The sequence below is a fragment of the Cydia splendana genome, chromosome 2, assembly GCF_910591565.1.
Source record: "Cydia splendana chromosome 2, ilCydSple1.2, whole genome shotgun sequence".
Lineage (NCBI taxonomy): Eukaryota > Metazoa > Arthropoda > Insecta > Lepidoptera > Tortricidae > Cydia > Cydia splendana.
Window position 1 is genome coordinate 10,230,559 of NC_085961.1, and position 25,402 is coordinate 10,255,960.

General features: G+C 43.0%; 1 protein-coding gene across 1 annotated transcript in view; it reads left to right on the top strand.

Moving 5' to 3' along the window:
* The window catches only part of LOC134800885 (ankyrin repeat domain-containing protein 17), a gene marked incomplete at its 3' end in the record, with an annotated part of 63,159 nt that overhangs the window by 32,882 nt on the left and 4,875 nt on the right, over window positions 1-25,402 (top strand). The window contains exons 12-40 of the mRNA XM_063773425.1: window positions 2,194-2,375; window positions 2,780-2,867; window positions 3,151-3,210; window positions 4,509-4,600; window positions 4,910-5,023; window positions 5,256-5,471; window positions 5,831-5,956; window positions 6,426-6,584; window positions 7,031-7,161; window positions 7,266-7,377; window positions 9,085-9,303; window positions 9,422-9,694; window positions 9,903-10,071; window positions 10,482-10,719; window positions 11,110-11,242; window positions 11,367-11,467; window positions 11,601-11,829; window positions 12,291-12,437; window positions 12,743-12,859; window positions 13,285-13,439; window positions 14,726-14,887; window positions 16,475-16,597; window positions 17,040-17,189; window positions 17,333-17,489; window positions 21,936-22,035; window positions 22,684-22,871; window positions 23,126-23,239; window positions 24,283-24,366; window positions 24,733-24,873. Coding sequence (XP_063629495.1) covers window positions 2,194-2,375; window positions 2,780-2,867; window positions 3,151-3,210; window positions 4,509-4,600; window positions 4,910-5,023; window positions 5,256-5,471; window positions 5,831-5,956; window positions 6,426-6,584; window positions 7,031-7,161; window positions 7,266-7,377; window positions 9,085-9,303; window positions 9,422-9,694; window positions 9,903-10,071; window positions 10,482-10,719; window positions 11,110-11,242; window positions 11,367-11,467; window positions 11,601-11,829; window positions 12,291-12,437; window positions 12,743-12,859; window positions 13,285-13,439; window positions 14,726-14,887; window positions 16,475-16,597; window positions 17,040-17,189; window positions 17,333-17,489; window positions 21,936-22,035; window positions 22,684-22,871; window positions 23,126-23,239; window positions 24,283-24,366; window positions 24,733-24,873 — 4,280 coding nt within the window. The remainder of the gene's footprint in view (window positions 1-2,193; window positions 2,376-2,779; window positions 2,868-3,150; window positions 3,211-4,508; window positions 4,601-4,909; window positions 5,024-5,255; window positions 5,472-5,830; window positions 5,957-6,425; window positions 6,585-7,030; window positions 7,162-7,265; window positions 7,378-9,084; window positions 9,304-9,421; window positions 9,695-9,902; window positions 10,072-10,481; window positions 10,720-11,109; window positions 11,243-11,366; window positions 11,468-11,600; window positions 11,830-12,290; window positions 12,438-12,742; window positions 12,860-13,284; window positions 13,440-14,725; window positions 14,888-16,474; window positions 16,598-17,039; window positions 17,190-17,332; window positions 17,490-21,935; window positions 22,036-22,683; window positions 22,872-23,125; window positions 23,240-24,282; window positions 24,367-24,732; window positions 24,874-25,402) is intronic.

Genomic DNA, 25,402 nt, shown 5'->3' on the forward strand with positions numbered 1-25,402 from the left:
AGAAGTGGTGTGCGCGTGCCTCCGTGAGGGACAAAATATACGCAATGCGACAATATTAAAAACACGTTTTAACATTCCTGACAATATACCAAAAACAATCTACGTAATTCGGTCGGATTATTTGTTGCTCACCATAACCCATAAGGTGGGGAACAAACAAAAAGTGAGACTGACAAGGACAAGCAATAGTACCGTTTTTTCTGCTACTCCTACTGAAAGTTCTATAAGTGTATCTCGTTCGGTCATTTGGCCCCTCCCCCGTTTCCTCTCTATTATTGTACCTCTATGTTGCCTCACCATGCCTGTCACGCTCTAACAAGTTTGTAAGTGCGAAAGGGACGCGCATAGTGATAGGCGATAAAAATGGAACCGTGCTGCGCCCGCTGACCGAATTTTATACAACACAAACGAGGGTGAACCCACGATTTTTGACCACCACACACATGAAAAATTCATCATCTTCTTCGCGTTGTTCCCGGCATTTTGCCACGGCTCATGGGAGCCTGGGGTCCGCTGGCAACTAATCCCATGATTTGACGTAGACACTAGTTTTTACGAAAGCGACTGCCATCTGACCTTCCAACCCAGAGGGGAAACTAGGCCTTACTGGGATTAGTCCGGTTTCCTCACGATGTTTTTCTTTACCGAAAAGCGACAACTAACGCGAGGAAGAAGATGTGTGTGGTGATCAAAAATCGTGGGTTCACCCTCGGTTGTGCTGTACCTATAAATTTCGGTCAGGATCCGTTTCATATACAGACAAGTGGTTAATAACGATATTAGCTAACATTGAAAATATTTGAAGACGATGTATTTTATTTAAATTTGGCATAGCATCGTCAAATGAAGTAGTCTGATAATAAATAACACATACATATATATAATCACGCCTATTTCCCGGAGGGGTAGGCAGAGACCACGGATTTCCACTTGCTACGATCCTGACATACCTCTTTCGCTTCCTTCACTTTCATTACATTCCTCATACACGCTCGCCGGTTTAGGGTGCTCTTGACCTGGCCTTTCTTCAGGATTTCCCCGATCTGATCAGAGAAAATCCGCCGAGATCTACCCCTTCCAACTCCCACTTCCACTTCTCCCTTATACACTCTCTTTGTTAGCTTTCTTTCACTCATTCTTTCCACATGTCCAAACCATCTCAACATACCTTTCCCAATTTTAGTCACTACATTCAGTCCATTCTATCTACATTCTATCTTGCAATCTCACACCACACACACTTCTCAGCGCTCTCATTTCCACTGCATTCACTTGGCTCTGATGCCTCTTCTGCCATACCCAACTTTCGCTACCATACATAAGTGTAGGCACCAACACCCCTCTATGAACAGCCAACCGTGCTTTTTGCGACACCTTCTGGCTGGTCATAAAAGCGTTAAGTGTGCCCCATTCACACGATTTCGAGCATGCACTCTCCTTTCAATATCTTTATCATGCTTACCGTCCCTAGTGAACAAGGTTCCCAGATACACAAACTCTTTCAATAAATAATACCCATTTTAAATAACATATTAACTATTTACTTAAATTAAAAAAAAAACAGTCAAGTGCGAGTCGAATTCGTTTTCCAAGGGTTTCGTACATAAGTCCGACTCACGCTTGACTGCACATTTCTAATAGGTTTTCCTATTATCTATAGGTAAAGTACTATTTAGTGTATTTTTTCAAAATTTTAGGCCCAGAGTTTCAGAGATAAAGGGTTGGAGGAATGGTCGGACAGACAGACAGACGCACGAGTGATCTTATAAGGGTTCTGTTTTTTCCTTTTGAGGTACGGAACCTTAAAAACGTGGATGATATCGTAAGTGTTATTTGAGAAAAGTGATTAGAAGAAAAAAAACACTGAAAATGCTAAAAATACCATCTTCCGTGACGTACTGCGCAAAAACTATAAGTGATAGCAATATAGTGTGTATAAGAGATAAATAGAAAATTTAATAAGGATCACTTCGTTCCTACACCCTTTTTCTGTATCTTGAACGGTTATCTTAAAAATTGAGAAAAACTGGGTTTTGGACCCTTTGCGGGGGTGTGGGGGGGTGACGCAGAGGGGGGAGGGGAGGGGAGGGTTGATGAAAAATAACTTCGGTCGACAACGTACATATCCCAATTAAAAAAAGTCTTCTATTAATTATGCCGTAATTTTAGCTAATTTCACTGAACTATTTGCAGGTTGGCGCATGTCGGCGAAATGTGACGGCACCGGCGCCCCGGCCGGCGCGGGCGCGGGCGCGGGGGCGGCGGGGGCGGCGGCGGGCGCGGGCGGCAAGCACAAGTGCGCGCGCAAGCAGCGCGCCGCGCCGCCCCACCCCGACCACCACCTGCCGCCGCCGCCCGACATCCCGGACGACCCGGTGCGCACACACTCCCCACACACACACTACACCCGTACCCACTCACAAACATACATATCCGACCCGACTCTACACCTCCTGCACCAACCGACTGGCGACTGAACATCCAGCTAACAATAGTAACAATACCAATCAGGCTAACCGATATTAGATTATTTTTTATTTTTTCAATTAAAAGAACATCATTCATAGGTGAAGTCACTATGTATATCGACTAATATCGAGCCTCTTTATGTACTTAAAAAAACGAGTCACGCAACATAACCTTGCTATGCTAAGATGTAATTTAGCTTTAACTTAGTCATGTTTTAGTGGTCTCAATCTTATCAAGCAATTTTAAACCTAAGTTAATTAAAATTATCTATGAAAGCAATTATAAATATTAACCCGTTAATGTTTTTCAGAGGACGACTGAAGCGCTGGCGAGTCAGGCCCGCAACGAATCACTGCCAGAGACTGAAAGGAGCCTGCTCGAATTAGCCGATAACCACGGTTAGTACAAAGTGTTAATTAACATAGTGTCTGACTAGTGATTGGCTCCAAGTCTACAAAGTTTGGTCTATTTAAATTTTGCTACAGAAACTACAGAGATTTAGGTAAAATTTGAAAAATAGTTTAAATTATCGCCACCATGGGCGGACAGCCTGTTATGTATGTAACTGCCTGTCGGGTATAGACAGAGATTATTTATTACCAAAAGTCAATAAAACACTTCGGAACAAATAATATAAGCACACCAAACAAGCGTATAAAGGCTTGATATGTTGTTGTAAAGGTCCCCCGACGCTTGCGACGTCGGCGCTCCACGCGTTGGACCTACAGTTCTGCGCGCAAGGCAAGTTGCTCACCCGACATTAACATCCACACCCGCCTGTGCACTATCTTCGTTAAAGCTTATTTTGACAATGCTCAGCGACTAGCAACGTCTAAATCATCTTTAGAACAAGAGAAATAATGCCACAAACAAGTTTCGTATGTTTCGTTGTTCAATACATTACAGGTCGATTCACATAGCACGTATGGAATGAATGAAAATGTCTATGTGTGTATCACATTAACCAATAGAATGGTGGTTCTGATTGTATATCGATGCAGGTGTCAGGGTCTCACTCATACAATGAAAGTTTCGTTCATTCGATTCGTGTCAGCTTTCGTGAATCAACTACTTTATCTGCCAATATGATTATTTCTCGTTATGTCGTGTGATGTAATAAAGCAATAACGTTGGAGCGTGGTTTGGATAAATCAGGATAAATAAAAAAAATTACGTACATTTTATCCTGATTTATTTACATAAGCATCATTTTATGTCGTCTTCACATTCAATGCATTTATTATCTCCAGCTGTCATGCTTTGGTTTGACATGAAGATGTTTGTCTAATGCTTTCCTTCTTTTTTTGGTATGTCCATATAATTCTATTACATTAATTTCTATTCGTTCGCTTTTGTGTTTTGTTTGCCTAGCTAACGTCATCTAATATGTGCACTCAAGCATTCTACAATCTTGTGAAACCTGCCTTAAATAACTTCCTTAACATTCTTCACATAGTCCTTACAATAATAAACATAACCCAACTTAATATTAACTATTACCTACATATACCAACATTGGCTAAATTGTAAATCTGTATAATCCATTGTAGACATTTTGTAACTATTTTTAGTGCAATTAACAAAATTAATCCATTTTGGATATGAATTTAGTGGGTTCATTCTTCAGTATAACAACTTACATATAAAGGAATGAAGTAGGTGATTGGTACTATGAGAGATATCCCCCAATCAGATGCTATCTAATAATGAGTTTTGTGTAGTAGCTCGGTAAAATCTTCATGAAATAAAGCACAGCTTTTTAGCAAAAACTATATGAAGCAATGAAAAGTTTAGTATCATGTCAATTCCTTATTGTGCCGACGTTTTCAGATAAGACCTGTAAAGCTCAGGAATAACGTAATTTTCACAGTAGCAGTTCAGGGCTATGACCGCGAAAATCGAAGTTCTCAAATTGCGGGCATCTTTCCCTATTACTCTAATTACGCCTTAATTAGAGTAAAAGAGAAAGATGCCCGCAATTTGCAAAGTTCGGTCTTCGCGGTAGGCGTCCAGTATATAAGATGGTTGTTTCCTCGCAGGTGTGACGACCGTGTACCGGCCCACCACGCCACCCTACCCGCCACCGCAGCAAATATTCCCCACGCAGCAGCTCGCGCCTAACCTTACCCAGGTTAGTCTTATTTTAGTTATTTACGTACACAATTTTTATTTCCTTTATAATCTATAGTGCTTGGCACGGATTGTTTTTAAAAATATTTGCAGATATGAATCGGCTCATAAATTGACCTGTGAATGCGAAAATAAAGTACTATTCATTTTGACAACCGGCTTTCACGGCAAGGTTTGTTCTCGGGGACATCCGTAGAAGTCGCCTAGCGACCTGTATCCCTATCCCTACACCCCCTGCAGTATAAATATTAACTAGTAGTTAGTTAGCCGTAATATGATTGAGATAGAAGAAAAATCGATTACCTTCTAGAGCGATCCAATACAAGAACGGCCGCGAATGAAGCCGACGCGTAAATGTACCAAGTTTGGTTGCAAGTTTCTTCGCATGGACGCGCTCAGAAAGCTCGGGCAACATATTACTGAAGTATGTCACTTGTTCACATATACTCGTTTAAAAAATAGTTGAATTATGATAGAAAATCATATAATTATTGTCAGAGTGTAGCTAATCACAGTAATAGTCTAGACGGTAATATTTAGAACATAGGTTTATTTTAACATTCACTTAAGAGTATCTAACACATATATGTAGATATTTGAATGCGTAAAGAAGATATACATAATTCAAGATGGGTCAACTTTTTATTTTTTTCTAGCAACAGCAACTACAGGAGTTACAACAACAACAGCTCCAACAGTTGGCAGCGCAGCAGGTCCAACAACAACAGCAGCAACAACAAACGCAGCAACAGCAGCAAACGCAGCAGCAGCCACAACAGACGCAGCAGAAGAAACAGCAGCAACCCCAACAGCCCCAACCCCTTCAGCAGTATTCGCAGGAACTGCAGAGGCCTGAAGCGTATGCGCCACAGGTGTGTGTCTTGTTATGTCTGAAATTAATTGTTTTGTTTACATGTTTATTTTCATTCGTTGGGAAAATGGGCGCTAATGTGTGATCGGGTAAAGCGCTGCAGTTATATGAAAATCAAAGAAGGTACATCGAGAGCGGCATCGGCAGCGTCGAGTCTAGCGCCAAGAGCAGTAAACGTTCACTTTTCGAGTCCACAACGGCATTATTTTCTAGTAATCGAGAGACCGGCAAAAAGAGCAGTAGCAAGAGTTAAAGTAACTGTGAATGCCGTATTACCCGCGAGCTTTCGTTGCCGAGGCGGTACAGTACTGTGGTCAGCCACTGATCTTGTTGTTATAGTGAATGTGTTTGTTATTGCAGGCGGGCGCGGAAGGCTGCGGCGCGGTGGAGGCGCGCGAGCTGGGCGCGGTGCTGGCCTACCTGCAGCGCGAGGTGCCCTCGCTCGTGGCGCTGCCGCCCAACGAGCTGCGCTCGCTGGTGCTGCAGGTTATATACTACACTATCTCATACGACACGAGAGCACCTGCCACGGCATCCCGATTTCTATCTTTTAATTGACCGTCGCCTAATTTTACAATTTTTTGAAAGACATAACTAATTTAGTAGATTTTATCAATAAATATGTTTGACCTAAATGATGAAATTAGGTTTACTACAGACTTGTCTTGCCCGTTTTTGATCAGGTTGTACATAATTGTTACCAAGTCTACATTGCGTCAGCTCAAAGTTTGAGGGCAGATCCTAATCAATTAATAGCGCTAGCGGTTTGACTCGGCTAGACAACTAGGACGCTTTTAAGTAAATCCGCAGTTAATCAACGTCACAGTTCTTGATTGATCCGTAAATAATTTTTGTTTTGTCGCAAAACGTGAACAGGTTGACCGTTAGCGCACTCGCTCACATCCCTAGTCAGATAACATGTAATATTCTCGTCGTGATGCGTGGACGGTTGCAGGTTATGCAGCAGAAGTCGCACGAGATCTTCTCGAGCAAGTGCGCGGAGGTGGAGGAGGAGGGCGAGGAGCGGCAGGCGCGGCAGCTGCTCGCCGTGGCCGAGCAGGCGCTCGGCGCCGACTGGGCCAGGCCCCACCACCACCACCACGGCGACCAGGCGGTCAGTATCCAACATTGCTCTACCAGATATTTACAAACTAAACTCGATCATGTTACAAGTGGAAAGCCCTTGAAAATAGGCTTGCGCGTCAACATTATGCCATGTAAAGTCCTACCACGAGTAATCGACACCACGTACAGTCAGCATTAGAGGTACAGACAGTGGTAAAATATATCGTTCCGATATTTGATGCTAAGTTTACACGAGTCAAAAGTTCTGCGTTAGAAATTATTGAATTTGCCTGCACATTAAGTGATCGGAAAAAAATTTCGATGCAGTTTTAGTTTTGATAATAATTAAACCCCTTTGTCCCAGCATTTGAAAAGTTCTAAAACCTGTAAAAGGTAACTTTTCTGCCGACGCGCTACTGCGTCCGTGGGACACTAGGGTGTGTATCACCGTATTGAATGAATGTCCAACTACAATACAAGTAACTACTTACACAGGTCAGCAACGGTTGCCAGTACCGTGTGCGCGGCATCTCGCCGCTGGACCCCACGCTGGAGCACGAGCCGGCGGAGCGCGAGCCGCAGTTCCCCCAGCCCGCGCACCCGCCCCAGCCCGCCGACGACTACCGGTGAGAACAATCAAATGACACGAATAACAATTGAACCAAAACAAGAATAGAGTGACACTGTTGGTTACTTATCCTTAGATTCTGACATGAATTGTTCTATGCAGGTCGGCGACGTTCGTGCCGCCGCACACGCCCGCGGTGACGCAACCCACGCAACCCCAACCCGCCCAACCCCACTCTAAGCGGGAGCACCCCACCGCTGGAGTTAAGAAAAAGGTACATAATGAAAGACCTCTTTGACATGTACCACTGACTAATAGTCCATCGGCATCTCTTAAGATGCCTATGTGGGTGTTGTTATGGAAAGTTAAACAGTGATATTTTCAGAGTAGATGTCGTCAGTGGCGTAGCTAGGGGGGGGGGGGGCCGCCCCGGGTGTCACCCATTTAGGGGTGACACCCGACCGTGAACATCAGTAGTGCCATCTATAAAAAAACGTAAAACTGTGGCAGATTGCACAACCGCCATTAAGGAAATAATATACAACATGCCCACGAGGAACCCGAGAGACTTTAACAGTATATTCCTGATCATATTTAAAGACTAAAATGTCCTATAAACTGTTTTGGAATTCGCCTAGTTTCAGACTCCAGTAGGTGGGTGGTACTGGATTTTTTTATTGTTACTCAGTGCAAAATGTTTTTTTGATGACGATGTTGCTACTATGGGACCTAGCAGTGGCGTAGCGTGAACTAAACTAGCCGTGGGCGAAGTCGCATCTGCAAGGCCCTTTTCTTTCACTGTGCCCAAAGGGGCATCGCGCGAGGCCCCCCTTTGGGGCGCGAGGCCGTGGGCGAAGGCCCACTTCGCCCACGCCTAGCTACGCAACTGGGACCTAGTCCAAATATCCTTATTAATAGAATGTAAAAAAGTGTCAAGTACACTTTGCAAAACCTAGGTTTTACAAAAAAAGTTTAAATTCTTTTTGAGTGATAGTTTTACATTTATTTTATTTTATCTACAAATACGTACAAAAAAAGAAATGTTTTTTTGCGAAATTGACGTAAACTTTTTTGATCATCATTTGGCCTCGGAAATGAGTGGTTAAAATCTCTCGGCTTCCTCGTGGGCACCTGGTATGTAACAATAATATGATGGCGCCTCGTAGGTTTTTTTTTAAATTCAGGACCATTGTAAAGGTTTTTCTCTTAAATTGTGTGATTATTTCGGTAATTGACAAAAAAAAGTTAAAATTATTTTTGGGTGACAATTTTAAAAATTATATAGCATTTACATTTTATGTACAAATACGTAAAAAAGATCGAAAAACTATTTTTTTTGGCGAAATTGACGTAAACTCTTTTAGTATTTTATCCTTATTTTGGCCTCAGAAATGCGAGGTTAAAATCTCTCGGGTTCCTCGTGGGCACCTGGTATGTAACAATATGTTGGCGCATCGTAGGTTTTTTTTAATCAGATTTTTTTTTTATTATGTAATTGAGAAATTATGTCACTGTTTCTACTCTGCTTCGACTCTGGACCACTCTGGACTATTTGAAATTAATTGTGAAATGGGATTTTACAGAATCTCTTCCAAATCTCGCACTTCACAAAAACAGTTTTTAATTTTACCTTCGGAGCCCAGGCCATCACGTAGATGCCCTTTTGACACTTATAAAATGTGGGTTACACCGAGCGGATGCTGTCCTTGTCCGTGTCATAGAACGCGCGCAGAGGCAACACCCGCCAGGGGTATACTATTGAGTGTTCATGGAATCTAAAATGAAAGCGATAGAGTAAAATTGTGAGCTATGGAATATTAAACATAAATTACTATTACTTTTTTTTTAATAATTATATTTTAAAATTTTGATTGAATTTTGGGGTGACACCCACAATTTCCGCCCCGGGTGCCACCCAAGCTAGCTACGCCACTGGATGTCGTGTCGCAGTTTGGATTCGGCTAACATGTGTCTTCCTCAGGGTCGATTCTCGGGCGGGTCCCGGGCGCGCGGCGGCGACGCGTTCGGCACGGCCACGCCGCCGCAGCCCGCGCCGGCCGCCTACTCCGCCATGGACGTGGACGGCGAGACCGACTCCAACCACGACACCGCGCTCACGCTCGCGTGCGCCGGCGGACACGAGGACCTCGTCGAGCTGCTGCTCAGCCGCGGCGCCGACATCGAGCACCGTGACAAGAAGGTACTGTATTACACTTTTTAGATTCAATAATATATCTAGAGCGGTTTACACTCCTTAATACGTTCGGATTTATACCCTGACTCCTTGAAAAATAATCTAACCTTGTTTTGTTTTCCAGGGCTTCACTCCTCTCATCCTAGCGGCGACCGCGGGACACGAGAAGATCGTGGAGATCCTCCTGAACCACGGCGCGGACATCGAGGCGCAGTCGGAGCGGACGAAGGACACGCCGCTGTCGCTGGCGTGCTCGGGCGGCCGCTACGAGGTGGTGGAGCTCATCCTGAGTCGCGGCGCCAACAAGGAGCACAGGAACGTCTCCGACTACACCCCCCTCTCGCTGGCCGCGTCCGGCGGCTACGTTAACATCATCAGGCTGCTCTTACACCACCAGGTGCGTACTAGTTCAAACATATATGAATTACTTTTATTCCTTGAACCTGATGTAAAAAAAGTAATAAATGCACTTTATTTTATTGAACGCATCAGCATTACATTATTATTAACGCGTGTCGATTGAAATCTTACCTGAGCGGTACAAAAAATCGTGGTTGCATTGATAAGTACAAACAAGTTACTAACTTTAAAATGAATGTCATCAGGCGGAGATAAACTCCCGCACCGGCTCTAAGCTCGGCATCTCACCGCTGATGTTGGCGGCGATGAACGGGCACACGGCGGCCGTGCGCCTACTGCTGGACTGCGGCTCCGACATCAACGCGCAGATCGAGACCAACCGCAACACCGCGCTCACGCTCGCTTGCTTCCAAGGTATCGTACCGTAACTGCTTAGCTTTAATTCGATATTCATTTCAAATAGTTCGATTGACACTGACCGAGCTTAAAGGCACAAACAGTGAGGACCTGTGGAGTGGACGTACCTTGAAACGCGTCGTCGTGACCACCGCCGCTTACGGCTCATCGTCTAAGTTGGGTGCGTAGCTACATGCTAATCGTTTACGCTCCGTAACGAACGAAACGAAGCTGTCATTGTCGCACTAATATGGAAGAGTGATAGAGAGAGACACAAAGCGTTTCGTTATCTTAGCCCAAACCATTGTCACCTCGGCTAAGCACCCACGTCCTAGTCCAAACAATATCATTATATTAAATATTGTAATTCCTGATTATCTATTGTATGTTGCATCAGTGTATTTACCCGGCACCATGTACTCGGACAGGGCGGCACGAGGTCGTGAGCCTGCTCCTAGACCGCAAGGCGAACGTGGAGCACCGCGCGAAGACGGGTCTGACGCCGCTGATGGAGGCGGCCAGCGGCGGCTACGTGGAGGTGGGCCGCGTGCTGCTGGACAAGGGCGCCGACGTCAACGCGCCGCCCGTGCCTTCCTCGCGCGACACCGCGCTCACCATCGCCGCCGACAAGGGCCACACCAAGTTCGTCGAGCTTCTTCTGCAGAGGTGAGCGCTGTTTATAGCACCCAAACAATACCTACATGTAGCGAAACATCAACTAAAGTTCAGGGGAAATAAGTAATAACTAAGGGAATATCGGATATTGACAAACGCCAATTCAAAAGTAAAAATGTATGGGATGGCAAATGTAACGAAAACTGATGTTTTGTGATAATTTCTATACTTTGTTTAAGTTTCGCGCCGCTTTTAACATTTTAATCGCCACAACTATTTTCCATAACTCACAACAGTCAATCTTATCGGTATACATATATGAAGGTGCGTTTTATCTATTACGCATTGTTATTTATAACGGGATGTGGCGGTCAAGAAATATATATACATTCATGATTATTGCTTACATTCATTGAATTTGAATGTGGTTTAAATTCGTAGGCGAGCGGCGGTGGAAGTGAAAAACAAGAAAGGCAACTCCCCCCTCTGGTTGGCCGCTAACGGCGGTCACCTCGCCGTCGTCGAAATGCTATACGCGGCCGGCGCGGACATCGACTCACAAGACAATAGAAAGGTAATGTACTATCACTGCTATATACACAGCCTTTTCCCATAGATGTTTAAAAGAATGTGTTTCAATTTCAATAAGTTCGAAACCGTTATCAAACATTTGGTGAACTATTCTTGTTGTCTTGCAGGTATCGTGCCTGATGGCCGCCTTCCGAAAGGGTCACACTAAAGTGGTCAAATGGATGGTCGGTGTCGTCACGCAGTTCCCCTCTGACCAGGAAATGACGAGGTGAGCTCACTTTAAGTTGATGAAATAGAACTGCATAGAAGTGTAGCTACGAGGTCTTGTAAGGCCAGCTTTTTAGAACGGCACGTACAGCTTCCGATTATATTATAACCGGGGTAAATTTTATCTTTCGAAGGTACATCTGCACAATATCAGACAAGGAGCTGTTAGAGAAATGCCAAGAGTGCGTGCGCGCGATCCGCGCGGCGAAGGAGACGCAGGCGGCGCGCGCCAACCAGAACGCGACCATCCTGCTGGAGGAGCTCGACGCCGAGCGCTGCCGCGAGGAGTCGCGCCGCCAGGCCGCCCAGCGCCGCCGCGAGCGCAAGAAGAAGAAGAAGATGGAGAAGAAGGTCACCATCATGGTCAGTATCCTACACCCACCCCTGTCAGCAATGTGGATCCCCTACCGGATTTCTGCGTTGCAATAAAACTTATAAAGACTCTTTAGTAGCGCTTTTAATGCGACTTTAGCTATCCTTGCAGGATTCACATCGAACGCTGTATACTTTTTCATGTATGAATGGCAAAAAAGTTTCTCTATCTCTAAACTAAAGCCGTCTTCCTTTAAACTTTAAATTGTTTAAATGATTTAAACGCATTTTCAAGATTTCAAGATTTTCACAGATTTCATGCTATGTTTTATCCGAAGGCGTTTTACTATCTAAGTTTCTCATTTAACTAGAATAAGAGTCATTCGAGTATTGAATTGTAAAACCTCATCAGAACTAAGTGGATGCTGAAATGAGAATTTGTATGAGTTTAATAATATTAAGTAATTTTATGTCAATTTCCTTTTTATTTTAAATGACATGCTCATTGACAGGAGGAACGGCGCAAGCTCCAAGCGGAAAACGACAAGAACTCCTTATACTCTGAGAAGGCACTGGGCGAGTGCTCCGAGGGCGGCGAGCCCGACGACGAGCCGCAGGCCAAGGAAGAGGGCGACTCCGGCATCGACGCCAACTCGCAGGTACACATCATACACTTTATTGTATGTAATGTTGCATAGTGAAATGATGAGTAACGTCAAGTAACGTTGATCAGTCTGTCAGGTGTGGTTGGTGCAACTGGCTCTAACAGTTGTAACAGTTTTGCAGGGTTCCTGTCTGCAATATAATTTTGTTGTTATTTCAGTAATAAATAATAATGTAAAATGTAGTTTAGAATATTCTGGTATAAAAGCTTTTCCAACAGTATTAAGATACAAAAGATAATTTTAAATAAATATCTATCCGTAACAATAAAGAAGGCTCATTTGAATACGGTGGTGCGCAGGGCTCATGCTCCTCCTCGGACGTGAAGGCGCCGCCGGCCCCGAGCGCCAAGACCAAGAAGAAGAGGAAAGACGAGAAAGCGCCCCCGCCCGCCCCGCCCGCCAAACAACCCGACAAAGTGAGTCTTCTACGTCTACCTACTATTTCGCTGGTATCAAATTTGTTATTTAGATGAAGTATAACAAAAATAATCCAATCTCATATATCAAAAAGTAAAAAACTTTTATTTATTTGTTTTAATGACGAGTACTTGTGAGGAGGGTCACCATGGTAATCATCATTACTGGAAGCTTAGTGAATTAATAACAATACGACAGGATACGCTACAAAAACATATCTCGTCTTGATTTCGGCAGTCTGAAATGTGATTTTTTTCAATTTAGTTTTTAAAGGGGAATAAATCATTTATTTACATACAAGATAAATATATACAGTGGTACTACTAAACGAAAAATAACTAGCTTAAATCTAAAATTTAGTTTTTTATGTGACGGTGCCTTTATTCTAGGTTTATAACGACAGCAAATTATATTTTTTCTTCAGACGAAACCGAAGCAAATAGAGAGTAAACCAGAAAAAGAGAGCACTCCTAAACCAGACAAGAAACAGGAGAAGGAAAATGTCGCTCCCAGCCCGCCCGCCACGCCGGTCAAGCCGGCGCTGCTGCCTGAGCGGCGGCCGCCCGAGAAAAAGGACAAGTGAGTGCATGCCACATTACTACAGAAAGAACGATACGATTTATATCTCGAGAACGAATGAACCGTGTCGCGCAAACGTGGCATTTTGTCTTAGGTTGCTAGTCCAACAAATTAAGGGTCAATTTGTTTATTCTTATTCTGATATTCACATGTGTTTTTATAGTCATTATGTTGGACTGACAGCCACTTGACAGGCGATAAAGATAAACAGCATATGTCATGCCGATTTGTAATAAAATAACAGTAACCTCAAAGCAGTACAGACACCAGTGGGTTACACTTACACTTATGAAGAACTCTCAAGTATACGCGACTAAAGCCGATAAAGGTTGCCACTTGGCTATCTTTTTGCGCTCATCATGTACCTGCTTCTGTCTGTTATTGCCGAAATACTAAGCTATTAATTAAATTATAACAATACTCTGATATAACTTAGCTAACCGGAGTGTTAATCTGTAGGCAAAACTGGTATATGGCTTCGGTAGATTGAACGCCTGTAATTTGCTGATACAAAGGAACCCCTATAGAAATAATGAAGTGGTTTGGTTGAGGTGTTTGTTGCCAGTAATAATGCTGCATGCTTGTAGTGGTTGCGATTCAGTGGAATTTATAAATGCTTGAAAGATTGTCAGTTCAGCAAAAACTAATGTCGCAGTCCGTTCTTAGAACACTCGTGAGCAACATTCGACGCAATGACTTCCGCGAGTACTTGCATAAATATTTAACATTAGTTATGTGTGTAAAAAGCAGCGGTGGCCGAGTGGATATGACGCCCGACTTTCAATCCGGAGGTCGCGGGTTCAAATCCTGGCTCGTACCAATGAGTTTTTCGGAACTTATGTACGAAATATCATTTGATATTTACCGCTAGCTTTTCGGTGAAGGAAAACATCGTGAGGAAACCTGCATACATCTGCGAAGATATTCAAAGGTGTATGTGAAGTCCCCAATCCGCATTGGGCTAGCGTGGGGACTATAGCCCAAGCCCTCTCGCGCATGAGAGGAGGCCTGTGCCCAGCAGTGGGACGTATATAGGCTGAATTATTATTATTTATTATTATTATGTGTGTACATATTAGGCAATATCACGCTGTATGCCTAAAGTAATAATCCGTTCAATATTTTAAATAATCGTATCTGATTTGATTGATTTTGTAACTATGTATATGAATCAGAAACAATATAATTGACCAACGAAAGCAGAATCTTATTCATAACATCAATAAGAAATCGATAAAGAGTGTTAACATATTTAGTAGGCTTCACGATAAATATTATTCTTCCAGAAAACCCGAAGAGGATATCCCTAAGAGCATAACAGTACAGAACGTAAACAAATATGGCAGTAGCTCTAGAAAGAGTCAAGTGTTCGAATCCTCGCGGTTTACCGCCGAGAAAGAGGACAGTGACCCGACTGACAAAAACAAAAAGACGCACGCCACGCACCAGTAAGTTATCATGCGCGGGCGACGCGCACTAGCGACACACTAGCACTACACGAGGGCTAATCGTTAATCATATAAACTCAAGAAAGGCAACACTCATCCATTATCCCTTTGGACAATTTCGCGTTTATGAATTATTTAGTCTCGTACTTTTTTCGGTATAAATGCATTTTTGTTTCACGCATATTCGCAAATATGCTTATGTTGCTTAGTCAGGAAATTGAAAGTAAAAACATGTATTATTCACAAGTATTGCCTTATTTCAGTTTATGTTATTTGTAGACTCCGTCAACCTTATGCTACGCACACTTTCAAAATGGTTTTCATTGTGTATTATTATACACAATGAAATACATTAATCCGATTTAAGATCTCCTCTGAACTTAATTAGAACTGTGGCTTGGCAGACTCTACGAATAAAATGATCCGCGATCGTTAAGACATGTCAAAATGCTTTGGTGTGTGTACGAATACTACGAAATATCTGCGCCCTTTTCATCGCAATCATCTAGCGCACATGTTGACCGTCATTACTCCAAACAATCTCTCCTTATATTTCCAAGTGATTAAAAATGTCGAATCATGTATGGATACTACTGTATTTGCATGTTACAATTGTTTTTGTTTGATGCATGTGTTTTAATTGTTGCGAGTAGTCCAAACGGTAACAGTATTAGTAAATGAGATAAGTTTTCAAATATTGTGATCGGCGAAATGTTTATCGCTGCACTCATAAAGCCAAATGGTTATCACCTAATAATTAACCATGTAAGGTCAACCGGGATAAATGCGTCACTTGAGGTAAATGCGTCTTTTCAAGATTTCTAAACGGAACATTTTAGAACTATTGCAACCCTCTCTGTTCGAAGTGTGGTCACTGAACTTTTAATGCAGACGGCTATAATAGTTATAATATGTTGCGTTTCGAAGATATCTTCAAAAGACGCATTTACCACAAGAGACGCATTTACCCCGGTTGACCTTAGCCATTAGTTAATTTGTTATAATGCACTCATTGATAGTGAAATAGTTATTCATGTAACAATTGCATGTTGTAGTTGCACATTATTCAATGCATTACACTGCACCTGCAACTCTCAGTAATGCTTTATGATCATCATTTACCTCCATAATCGTCGTTACGATCGAAACTGATAGACAGTCATCTTTATAAACACTACAAATTTTATTTGACGTAATTGCAGTTATGCAGCCCATTTGACTGCCGCGCTAAGCTCAACAACTTTATGCACATTTGAAGACTAATTTAAAAGTGTATTTTATATACTACACAACAATGTACATACATATGCTTAGCGCAAAAGCTATGTAAATCGTATTTTCGACATCTACAATTTTCAAAATATGTCTAATAGACTGATATTGTTTATAATAGACAATTATTGTCTACTTCACTCGTCCAAGTTAAGAAAAGTGCGCATCGATATTCGCCAACTAGTTTCGATCATTTTAAGGCACTTGGGCCATACTATTCGTCAAAGCATACCATCATAAAGTTACATTTCATATTTTGTTACAAAATAAAAGTAATAAAAATACAATAATAGAATGATCGACTTGATGTTGTAGATGGGAGTTGGAGGGCAAGAGTACGTCGCCAAAAGGCGGGTGCGTGGGCGGCCGGCGAGAGGAAGGATGGAAAGAGGTCGTGCGCAAGTCGAGCGTGCAGACCCTTTCTACCGTCGAGCCAGGGTAAGTTGGCAAACATAGAGACGGGCAAGTTTAACAGATGAGCGTTGATACGATCATCGTGATGTGGGTAAGTACTACATATATAGTAGTATACAGTAATTTCTTTAATCTTGGACAGCCCCAATCAGCCTTTTAAAACTTCTAAGTTAATCCATAACTTGTCAAGTAGATCCAATTTTCCTTAAGAAAAATACTGCACTAGTTAGAAGTACCGATAAACCCGTCTACTGCGTATACTAAGTAAATTGCAGTCTTTAAATCTTTCTGTTGGTTTTCGTCAAACTCTTTGGTACTCAGCGGGTTCTAAACAGCCAAATTTGCAGCAATGTGGTTGCCCAGCGAAACTTATCTCTACTTAGCCTACAGTTATTGGATGTAGTTTGAAGCAGGCAGTTTGAGCTAGATTCACTAGGATTCTATTGACATGATGGTGTTTTCGCAGATGCAAGAAAGTATCTGTCGGCGCGCATGCCATCTCGCGAGTGATCGGCCGCGCCGGCAGCAACATCAACGCCATCCGCGCCGCCACCGGCGCGCACATCGAGGTCGACAAGCAGGGCAAGGGCCAGGGCGAGCGCATCATCACCATCAAGTATGTATCCACTGAACTCTCTTTTTCGCATATAAATTAAAATTGTACATCTTGAACGTTTCGAGGTATGTAGACTCTAGTCAAGTTTTTGACTCAAAAACAGATTTCCCAAGTGCACCGTTAATAAACTGTGTTCGTAACAGGGGTTCAGCGGAAGCGACGAAGCAGGCGGCGAGCCTGATAGCGGCGATGATCCGCGACCCCGAAGCCGACATCGCGGCGCTGCTGCCGCGCGCCAAGCTGCCCGCGCCGCAGCCGCCGCCGCTGCAGCCCAAGCAGCCCAAACAGGCGCCGCCTAAGGTACGGTAGCCCTTTTAGGCGTTATGTATTAGATTAACGGCGCATCTGCTGCTTTCCATCGTATCATTCCATACAATCTGACGCTGTGTGTAGCTTACGACGTCAATTGAAGATAGTCCGGTGGCCGGCTGCATGAAACAAACCTCATCAAAAAATAGAATATACCTACCCTGTAGAGGTACCTGACATTTAGTAGCTTCCAACGCACTTGGTCGGCCTAGGCTTAACCTGGCAGATTTTGTACAAATGGCAAAAACGTTGGACAAAAATTCATCAAAAAAAACCTCATCGAAAAATAGAATGAAACTTGTATGGTAGGATACCTGACCTTGAGGACAGTAAAAAAAAAGTGGTCGGCCTCACCTTAGCCTGGCAGTTTTTGCAGTCCGACCAGATTTATTGGGTCACGTGAGAGCTACAATTTACCTCATCGAAAAATAGAATGAAACAAACGGATTATAATAGCTAAAATAAGCCTGTTGACGTATGTCTTGGTCGGCCTCACCTTAACCTGGCAGTTTTTGCAGTCCGACCAAATTTATAAAATAATCATCAAAATTTTTTTATCGAAAAATCGTAAGAAACTTGTATGGTACGATAGCTGCCTTTGAGGACAGTAAAAAAAAAGCGGTCAGTCAAATCCTGTGTTGGCAGGTTCCTGTGTCCGACCAATTTTGTGGTACCACGTGAGAGCTACAATTTACCTCATCGAAAAATAGAATGAAACAAACGGATTATAATAGCTAAAATAAGCCTGTTGACGTATGTCTTGGTCGGCCTCACCTTAACCTCGCAGTTTTTGCAGTCCGACCAAATTTATAAAAAAAACATCAAAAAAATGTTTATCGAATAATCGAATGAAACTTGTATGGTACGATAGCTGCCTTTGAGGACAGTAAAAAAAAAAGTGGTCGGCCAAATCCTGTGTTGGCAGGTTCCTGTGTATGACCAATTTTGTGGTACCACGTGAGAGCTACAATTTACCTCATCGAAAAATAGAATGAAACAAACGGATTATAATAGCTAAAATAACCCTGTTGACGTATGGCTTAGTCGAGCTCACCGTAGCCTGGCAGTTTTTGCAGTCCGACCAAATTTGTGGTACCACGTGATAGCTACAATTTACCTCATCGAAAAATAGGATGAAAAAAAAACGGATTATAATAGCTAAGATAAACCTGTTGACGTATGGCTTGGTCGGCCTTACCTTAGCCTGGCAGTTTTTGCAGTCCGACCAAATTTGTGTTACCACGTGACAGCTACAATTTACCTCATGGAAAAATAGAATGAAACAAACAGATTATAATAGCTAAGATAAACCTGTTCATGTATGGCTTGGTCGGCCTCCCCTTAGCCTGGCAGTTTTTGCAGTCCGACCAAATTTGTGGTACCACGTGACAGCTACAATTTACCTCATCGAAAAATAGAATGAAACAAATAGATTATAATAGCTAAAATAAACCTGTTGACGTATGGCTTGGTCGGCCTCACCGTAGCCTGGCAGTTTTTGCAGTCCGACCAAATTTGTGGTACCACGTGACAGCTACAATTTACCTCATCGAAAAATAGGACGAAAAAAAAATTTGTGGTACCACGTGACAGCTACAATTTGCCTCATCGAAAAATAGGATTAATAAAAAACGGATTATAATTGCAAAATAAACCTGTTGACGTATGGCTTGGTCGGCCTCACCTTAGCCAGGCAGTTTTTGCAGTCCGACCACATTTATAAAGAATAATAATTTATATATTGAAAATATGGTTTCTTCGCAGCTTGAACTTAATAATGCTAACTGAAAAAAGTCATAAGTAAATGAGTCCATGGAGGTCTTAGAGGGTTTTAAAAAAAAGAAAACTTTCAGTTCAAATTTTATTCATAAATCTATCTAATATCTAAATAACGTTTTCTAACTACCGACGTGGTTTCAGAGTAACACTTACGTTGAGATGATGTCTCACAGATGTCAAAAATAAAAAGGATTTCATCGATTTTTGACAAGTTTTGAATCGTATATCCTACTTTTCCACTACAGATAGAATGAGGAGGCATAACTGACATTTTATCACGCCAGGTGGCGCCTCCATAGTGGAGTTGCTGTCACTGTCAAATCACATACATTGTTTCCAATAAATTGTAAACATTCTCCTTTTTTAACCGACTTCCAAATCCCAAAGGAGGAGGTTCTCCACAATACTGCAATAGTGTGCGACAAATTGTGGAAATATACCTATAGGATCTCTCTTTTTTCCCAAGGACCCGATATGCATAAATCGGTGAGAAAAAGCTTTGAGTACCAAAAACTAAGGCAAATGACAAAGACCGTTTGTGTAGGCTGCATTTTAAGGAAGATAAATATTTTGGAAACAGTAAATACAGAGGTAAGCTAAGTTTTAACGAAGTAGTACATAATTTAGGGCATAATGGCTTGGCCACACATGCTGTATTCCATACGCATCATGACTTTGTGTATCTATCTGATGGGCGGGCGTATATGAAACGCCTTCTTGTACATGCAGGTGATCCAGGTATACACCAAAGCTTAGTTTTCAATCGAACACTTGTAATATAAGAGGAAAAACTGCACGTGAGCCTTCCAAAATTTTAATAAACGGTAAAATACACAAGATAACCTCACATATATTAAGTGATTGCCTATGCATCAAATCAGCCCTTTTTCCATCAACTGTATTTCTCCTTCGAAGCTCGGTTTGTAGAAAAGAAATTCCCACCGTTTACCAGTGGTAACTACTGGAAATAAAAATTCCCAGTTGGTACCACCAAACCGAGTTGGTGGTAACTACTAGGATTTTTTTCCCAGTAGTTACCAGTGGTAAAAGGTGGGAAAATAATTCCCAGTAGTTACCACTGATAAGAACTTGGTGGCAACTAGTGGGAATAACCCTTTTATTGTTAATAATTACTGTTAATCATAATCATCTTCGGAGTCGAAGTCTGACGAACTTTCCCCAGACTCCGACTTATCTATTGTTATTTCTTCGACTCGCAAAGGCGTTATGTGTCCTTCAAACCATTTGATCTTATACATTTCATCTCTTAATGTCCAGCCACAATGTGTTGCATCAAATTTGATGCAAGTGGATTCTGCCGCACACTGCGACATTGAATTTATGAAAGCCGTCCGTAACAAGCCATACGTCAACAGGTTTATTTTAGCTATTATAATCCGTTTTTTTTTCATCCTATTTTCGATGAGGTAAATTGTAGCTGTCACGTGGTACCACAAATTTGGTCGGACTGCAAAAACTGCCAGGCTACGGTGAGGCCGACCAAGCCATACGTCAACAGGTTTATTTTAGGTATTATAATCCGTTTGTTTCATTCTATTTTTCGATGAGGTAAATTGTAGCTCTCACGTGGTACCACAAAATTGGTCGGACACAGGAACCTGCCAACACAGGATTTGGCCGACCACTTTTTTTTTTACTGTCCTCAAAGGCAGCTATCGTACCATACAAGTTTCATACGATTTTTCGATAAAAAAATGTTTGATGATTTTTTTATAAATTTGGTCGGACTGCAAAAACTGCCAGGTTAAGGTGAGGCCGACCAAGACATACGTCAACAGGCTTATTTTAGCTATTATAATCCGTTTGTTTCATTCTATTTTTCGATGAGGTAAATTGTAGCTCTCACGTGGTACCACAAATTTGGTCGGACACAGGAACCTGCCAATACAGGATTTGGCCGATCACTTTTTTTTTACTGTCCTCAAAGGCAGCTATCGTACCATACAAGTTTCTTACGATTTTTCGATAAAAAAATTTTGATGATTTTTTTATAAATTTGGTCGGACTGCAAAAACTGCCAGGTTAAGGTGAGGCCGACCAAGACATACGTCAACAGGCTTATTTTAGCTATTATAATCCGTTTGTTTCATTCTATTTTTCGATGAGGTAAATTGTAGCTCTCACGTGACCCAATAAATCTGGTCGGACTGCAAAAACTGCCAGGCTAAGGTGAGGCCGACCACTTTTTTTTTACTGTCCTCAAGGTCAGGTATCCTACCATACAAGTTTCATTCTATTTTTCGATGAGGTTTTTTTTGATGAATTTTTGTCCAACGTTTTTGCCATTTGTACAAAATCTGCCAGGTTAAGCCTAGGCCGACCAAGTGCGTTGGAAGCTACTAAATGTCAGGTACCTCTACAGGGTAGGTATATTCTATTTTTTGATGAGGTTTGTTTCATGCAGCCGGCCACCGGACTAAGAACAAGGTCGCCTTGGTGTCACCCTCGGGTGGTGTCATCCATTCCTGAAACAGAAGGGATATAGACAAAAGGATTATCGATCCAGTACTTCAGCTGTAAAATTTTCTTCTACAATATTTTGCATCGCTTTACGTATCTGGTGTAAGATCGAGTGCAAGGCGTAGCAAGCAACACTTGAATATATACGTGCATATGATGAATAATTTAAATTTGTAGCAGCAACCGAGCGCCGTGCCCCTGGCCCGCGCGACGCCGACCGCGCGCGCGCCCTGCAAGCCCACGCCCCGCGCGCAGGCTCTCCGCCTCACTACGCACGGTAACTACACTAACAATACACACTTCACACCGAAACTTTCAATTGTACCTCGCGCCTGCAACAACAGTTTCTGTCCTGAGTACTTTTCCAAGTTTATATCGCACATATATCATTGAATTTAAGATTGTAAAGTTAAGAGCCAACGGGAGTGGTCATTTCTCCATACAAACGTACTCCTCATTTTCCTCCGTGGTTTTTGAAGCTAGAGCAATGATTTTTTCAACACAGATTAATATTGTCAATATCTGTGTCGGACCGTTTTGCCTTTTTTGATATTTTTATTTTTTAAGTGCGCTAGAGCCCTTCAAAAATGGCCAAAATGGCCTAATTGACTATGCCGCAATGAGAGGCGTGGCATTCAAAACTGATATCAATTAGCCAAAAAAGCAAAACGGTCCGACACAGATAATTTCATAATCATTTAGATTTCCAAATTTGGTTACGATTGGTTAAGTTTTGGAGGAGGAAACAGAGGAGTACGAAACCTCGATTTTTGAGATTTTTACGCAGGATTTTTCGCCTTGTCCTTATCGCACTACTTTTAGGTGCCGCTTCCGTTAGCGAGACGGGTATATTTACCTAAAATATTTAAAACTCAGCTCCTGTTTCGTCTTAATACTGAAATAAAACATGATTATTATTTAACAGCAGCGTCACTGGTCGAGAAGCGCGCCACAGCCGCAGCGACGGCGACCGCGACGCCGGTGAAGTCGTCGCTGTCGTACACGGGCGCCATCGTGGGCACACGCAACACTTTCGCGGCCAAGCTCACCGCGCCGCCCGCACCCGCTCCGCCAATGCCCACACCCGAACCTAAGGCCCGCCCCAAACCGCAGGTATGTGCCTACACCCACCACTCAGGGCTCATACGGACTTTCACTTAACTTTAGGCATAACGCAAATCAGTCGAACGCTGATTTCAATTTCAACAATGGTTTTGACTCCCTTCTAAACATGAAATTAATCGTGACGCCATACATTGTACAGGTGTACTTTACACCGCGACAGGGTAGCGGCAAGCTTTGTCTGAGCTCTGACTCTTATAGGTAAGGTATGGTAGCTCAGAATACATGTGATATTTGTCCGGCAGACGAGCACGCCGCCGTCGAGCGCGCCGCCGCCGCCCGCCGCGTCGCCGCTGCGCGCGCGCGACTCGCCGCCCGCGCGCCCCGACGACGACAAGCGCGTGCCCGACGTGCCGCAGGTAACACTCAACACTACTATACCCCTAGCCTAGGACTATCATACGAGATCGTGATGAAGTTCGAAGCAGGTGAGGTGTTTGCTTTACTTTCATTCGTTTACAGCAGTCCTGCGCTGTAAAGCGTGTGGCTGCCATGTATGCGTCTACTGGCACGTTTTTCGATGTCCCTACGGGCGAGATCTTAATTGTAGCGCCATCAGCATTAGAGTCCGTTTGCGTATTAAATTCCTCTCCATCCTCGCCATCTCGACTTGTCGATTGTGGGCTTGAGCCTACTCAAGAAACGTGCTGTCATTGAAACTTATTTGGTTTGGTATTTTAAGCTGTAGCAGTTTCCATGTATGTTACTGGATAACGACATTAACTACTCTCTAGAGAATTGAAGTGGCCCTAAAGTTGGGTTGCAGAGTTTGCAACGCGCACCGGTGTATTTGTGAGGTGATGGTTGAGTAGAACGGCCACCACGGGCTGAGTCGCCAAAGGTGCGGCGGTCTTTCCCTAGACACCACTCTATAAATAAAATTGTGCGGCGGGCAATGATGTCGGCCAATATCCCATGCATATTGAAACCACCAGGCTTGTCTCGGTCTGACGGTGAAAGACCTGTCGGACTCACCTTGGCTCCCTGGCGGAGGGGACGGTGTCTTTTATGGGTTGCGGTTGCGACATGTGTTTGTACATTTGCTGCATCCCATATCCATCTATGACACGGTTCATGCGACAGGTTAAGCGGCAGAAAATGCCGTCAAAAATAAGCACGCCAAATATTGCGGGTTGCAGGGCACGTACGATTTTGTGACCGTTGCTGTCGAAACAGCCGGGCCCTGGTGCAGCGAACGTGCGAGATGCTCAGAGAACTGGGTTGGCGGCTGAAGGAGAGAAGTAACGACCCCCGTTCTGGATCTTGGCTCCGCTACGAGCATACTGCGGCAGCGCTACGAGCATGTTAGGGACTTTTGGACCGGGCTTGGCACAGAACGGGTTTTAGGTTAGATAGTTTTAAGTAAGCGATGATGAATTGATATAAATTTTCCGTGTTACAGCTAAGCCCAGAAGCTCCAAGCCAGTGGAGCGATGAAAACACTGCCAACCCTAACTCTGCACTGCACATTAATACGACGCCACAGGTAATAAATAAGATAATAGATTTTATTTTAAATTATATTTCTTTTTATATTATATTAATTTTTATTTTTAAATTATACAATTGGGTTTCAATTGAGTCTGGCTTGAGACAAACTGAGTCTAGTATAGGAACCAGACCAAGCTAAAATATATATTTCTTAGCAAAACAATGTTTTAACTACTTATGAAGACGATTGATTATTACTTATTAACCTTTTGAGTTCCAGAATCATTTTTTAAATTCTTCTATCTCTCAAAAAGGTTCAAAGTAAAATTTGGATTTACACAATATAATGCATACAGAGCTTCACGTGGTTAACCGATTATAGTGTGTAATAGCTTAGTGGTAACGGTATGTGTGGTCGCAGTCTCGCTGCGGCAGCGGCAGCGGCAGCGGCACGGGCCCGGGCGCGCAGGAGTACTCGCTGTTCAAGGACCTGTCCGCGGGCGCCGGCGCCGGCGGCATGTGGGGCGCCGGCGACGCGCACGACGCGCCGCACCCGCACCAGGTACCACCCACCCCTCACCCCTCACCCCTCACCTCACCGCAACACCAATACCGAGACCACCCACTTGTTACTACACGGTGACTGATCTAACTTGCGTTTGTATAAACTCGACAGGTATATATATTGCAAACGCATGTATGCACACTATATACACTACACACAAATATACATGCAGATAAGTAGGTTTTTACATTGTTTTTAATGATGATTACACCCTTAGCTTTTCCTTCTATCTAGTATAAAATGCAATGATTATTCTCTTTATTTATTTTTCTTCTTAAGTTAGGTTGTTTATAACATGAATATAAAAGTAAAATATAAAAGCACATAAAAAACAATAAAAAATACATATAAACACATTATAAAAAACCTAACCTAGGGTGCCGCCGGCAGCGGGGCAGGGCCCAAGCTGCCGGTGGTCAGGGCCGCAGAGTGAGGAATCGACGTACTATACGCGCCGTGTCCAAAATTACCGCCTTCTGCATCTGATCCTTGATCCAACCACCCAGCGAGAGTCTCTCTAGGTGTT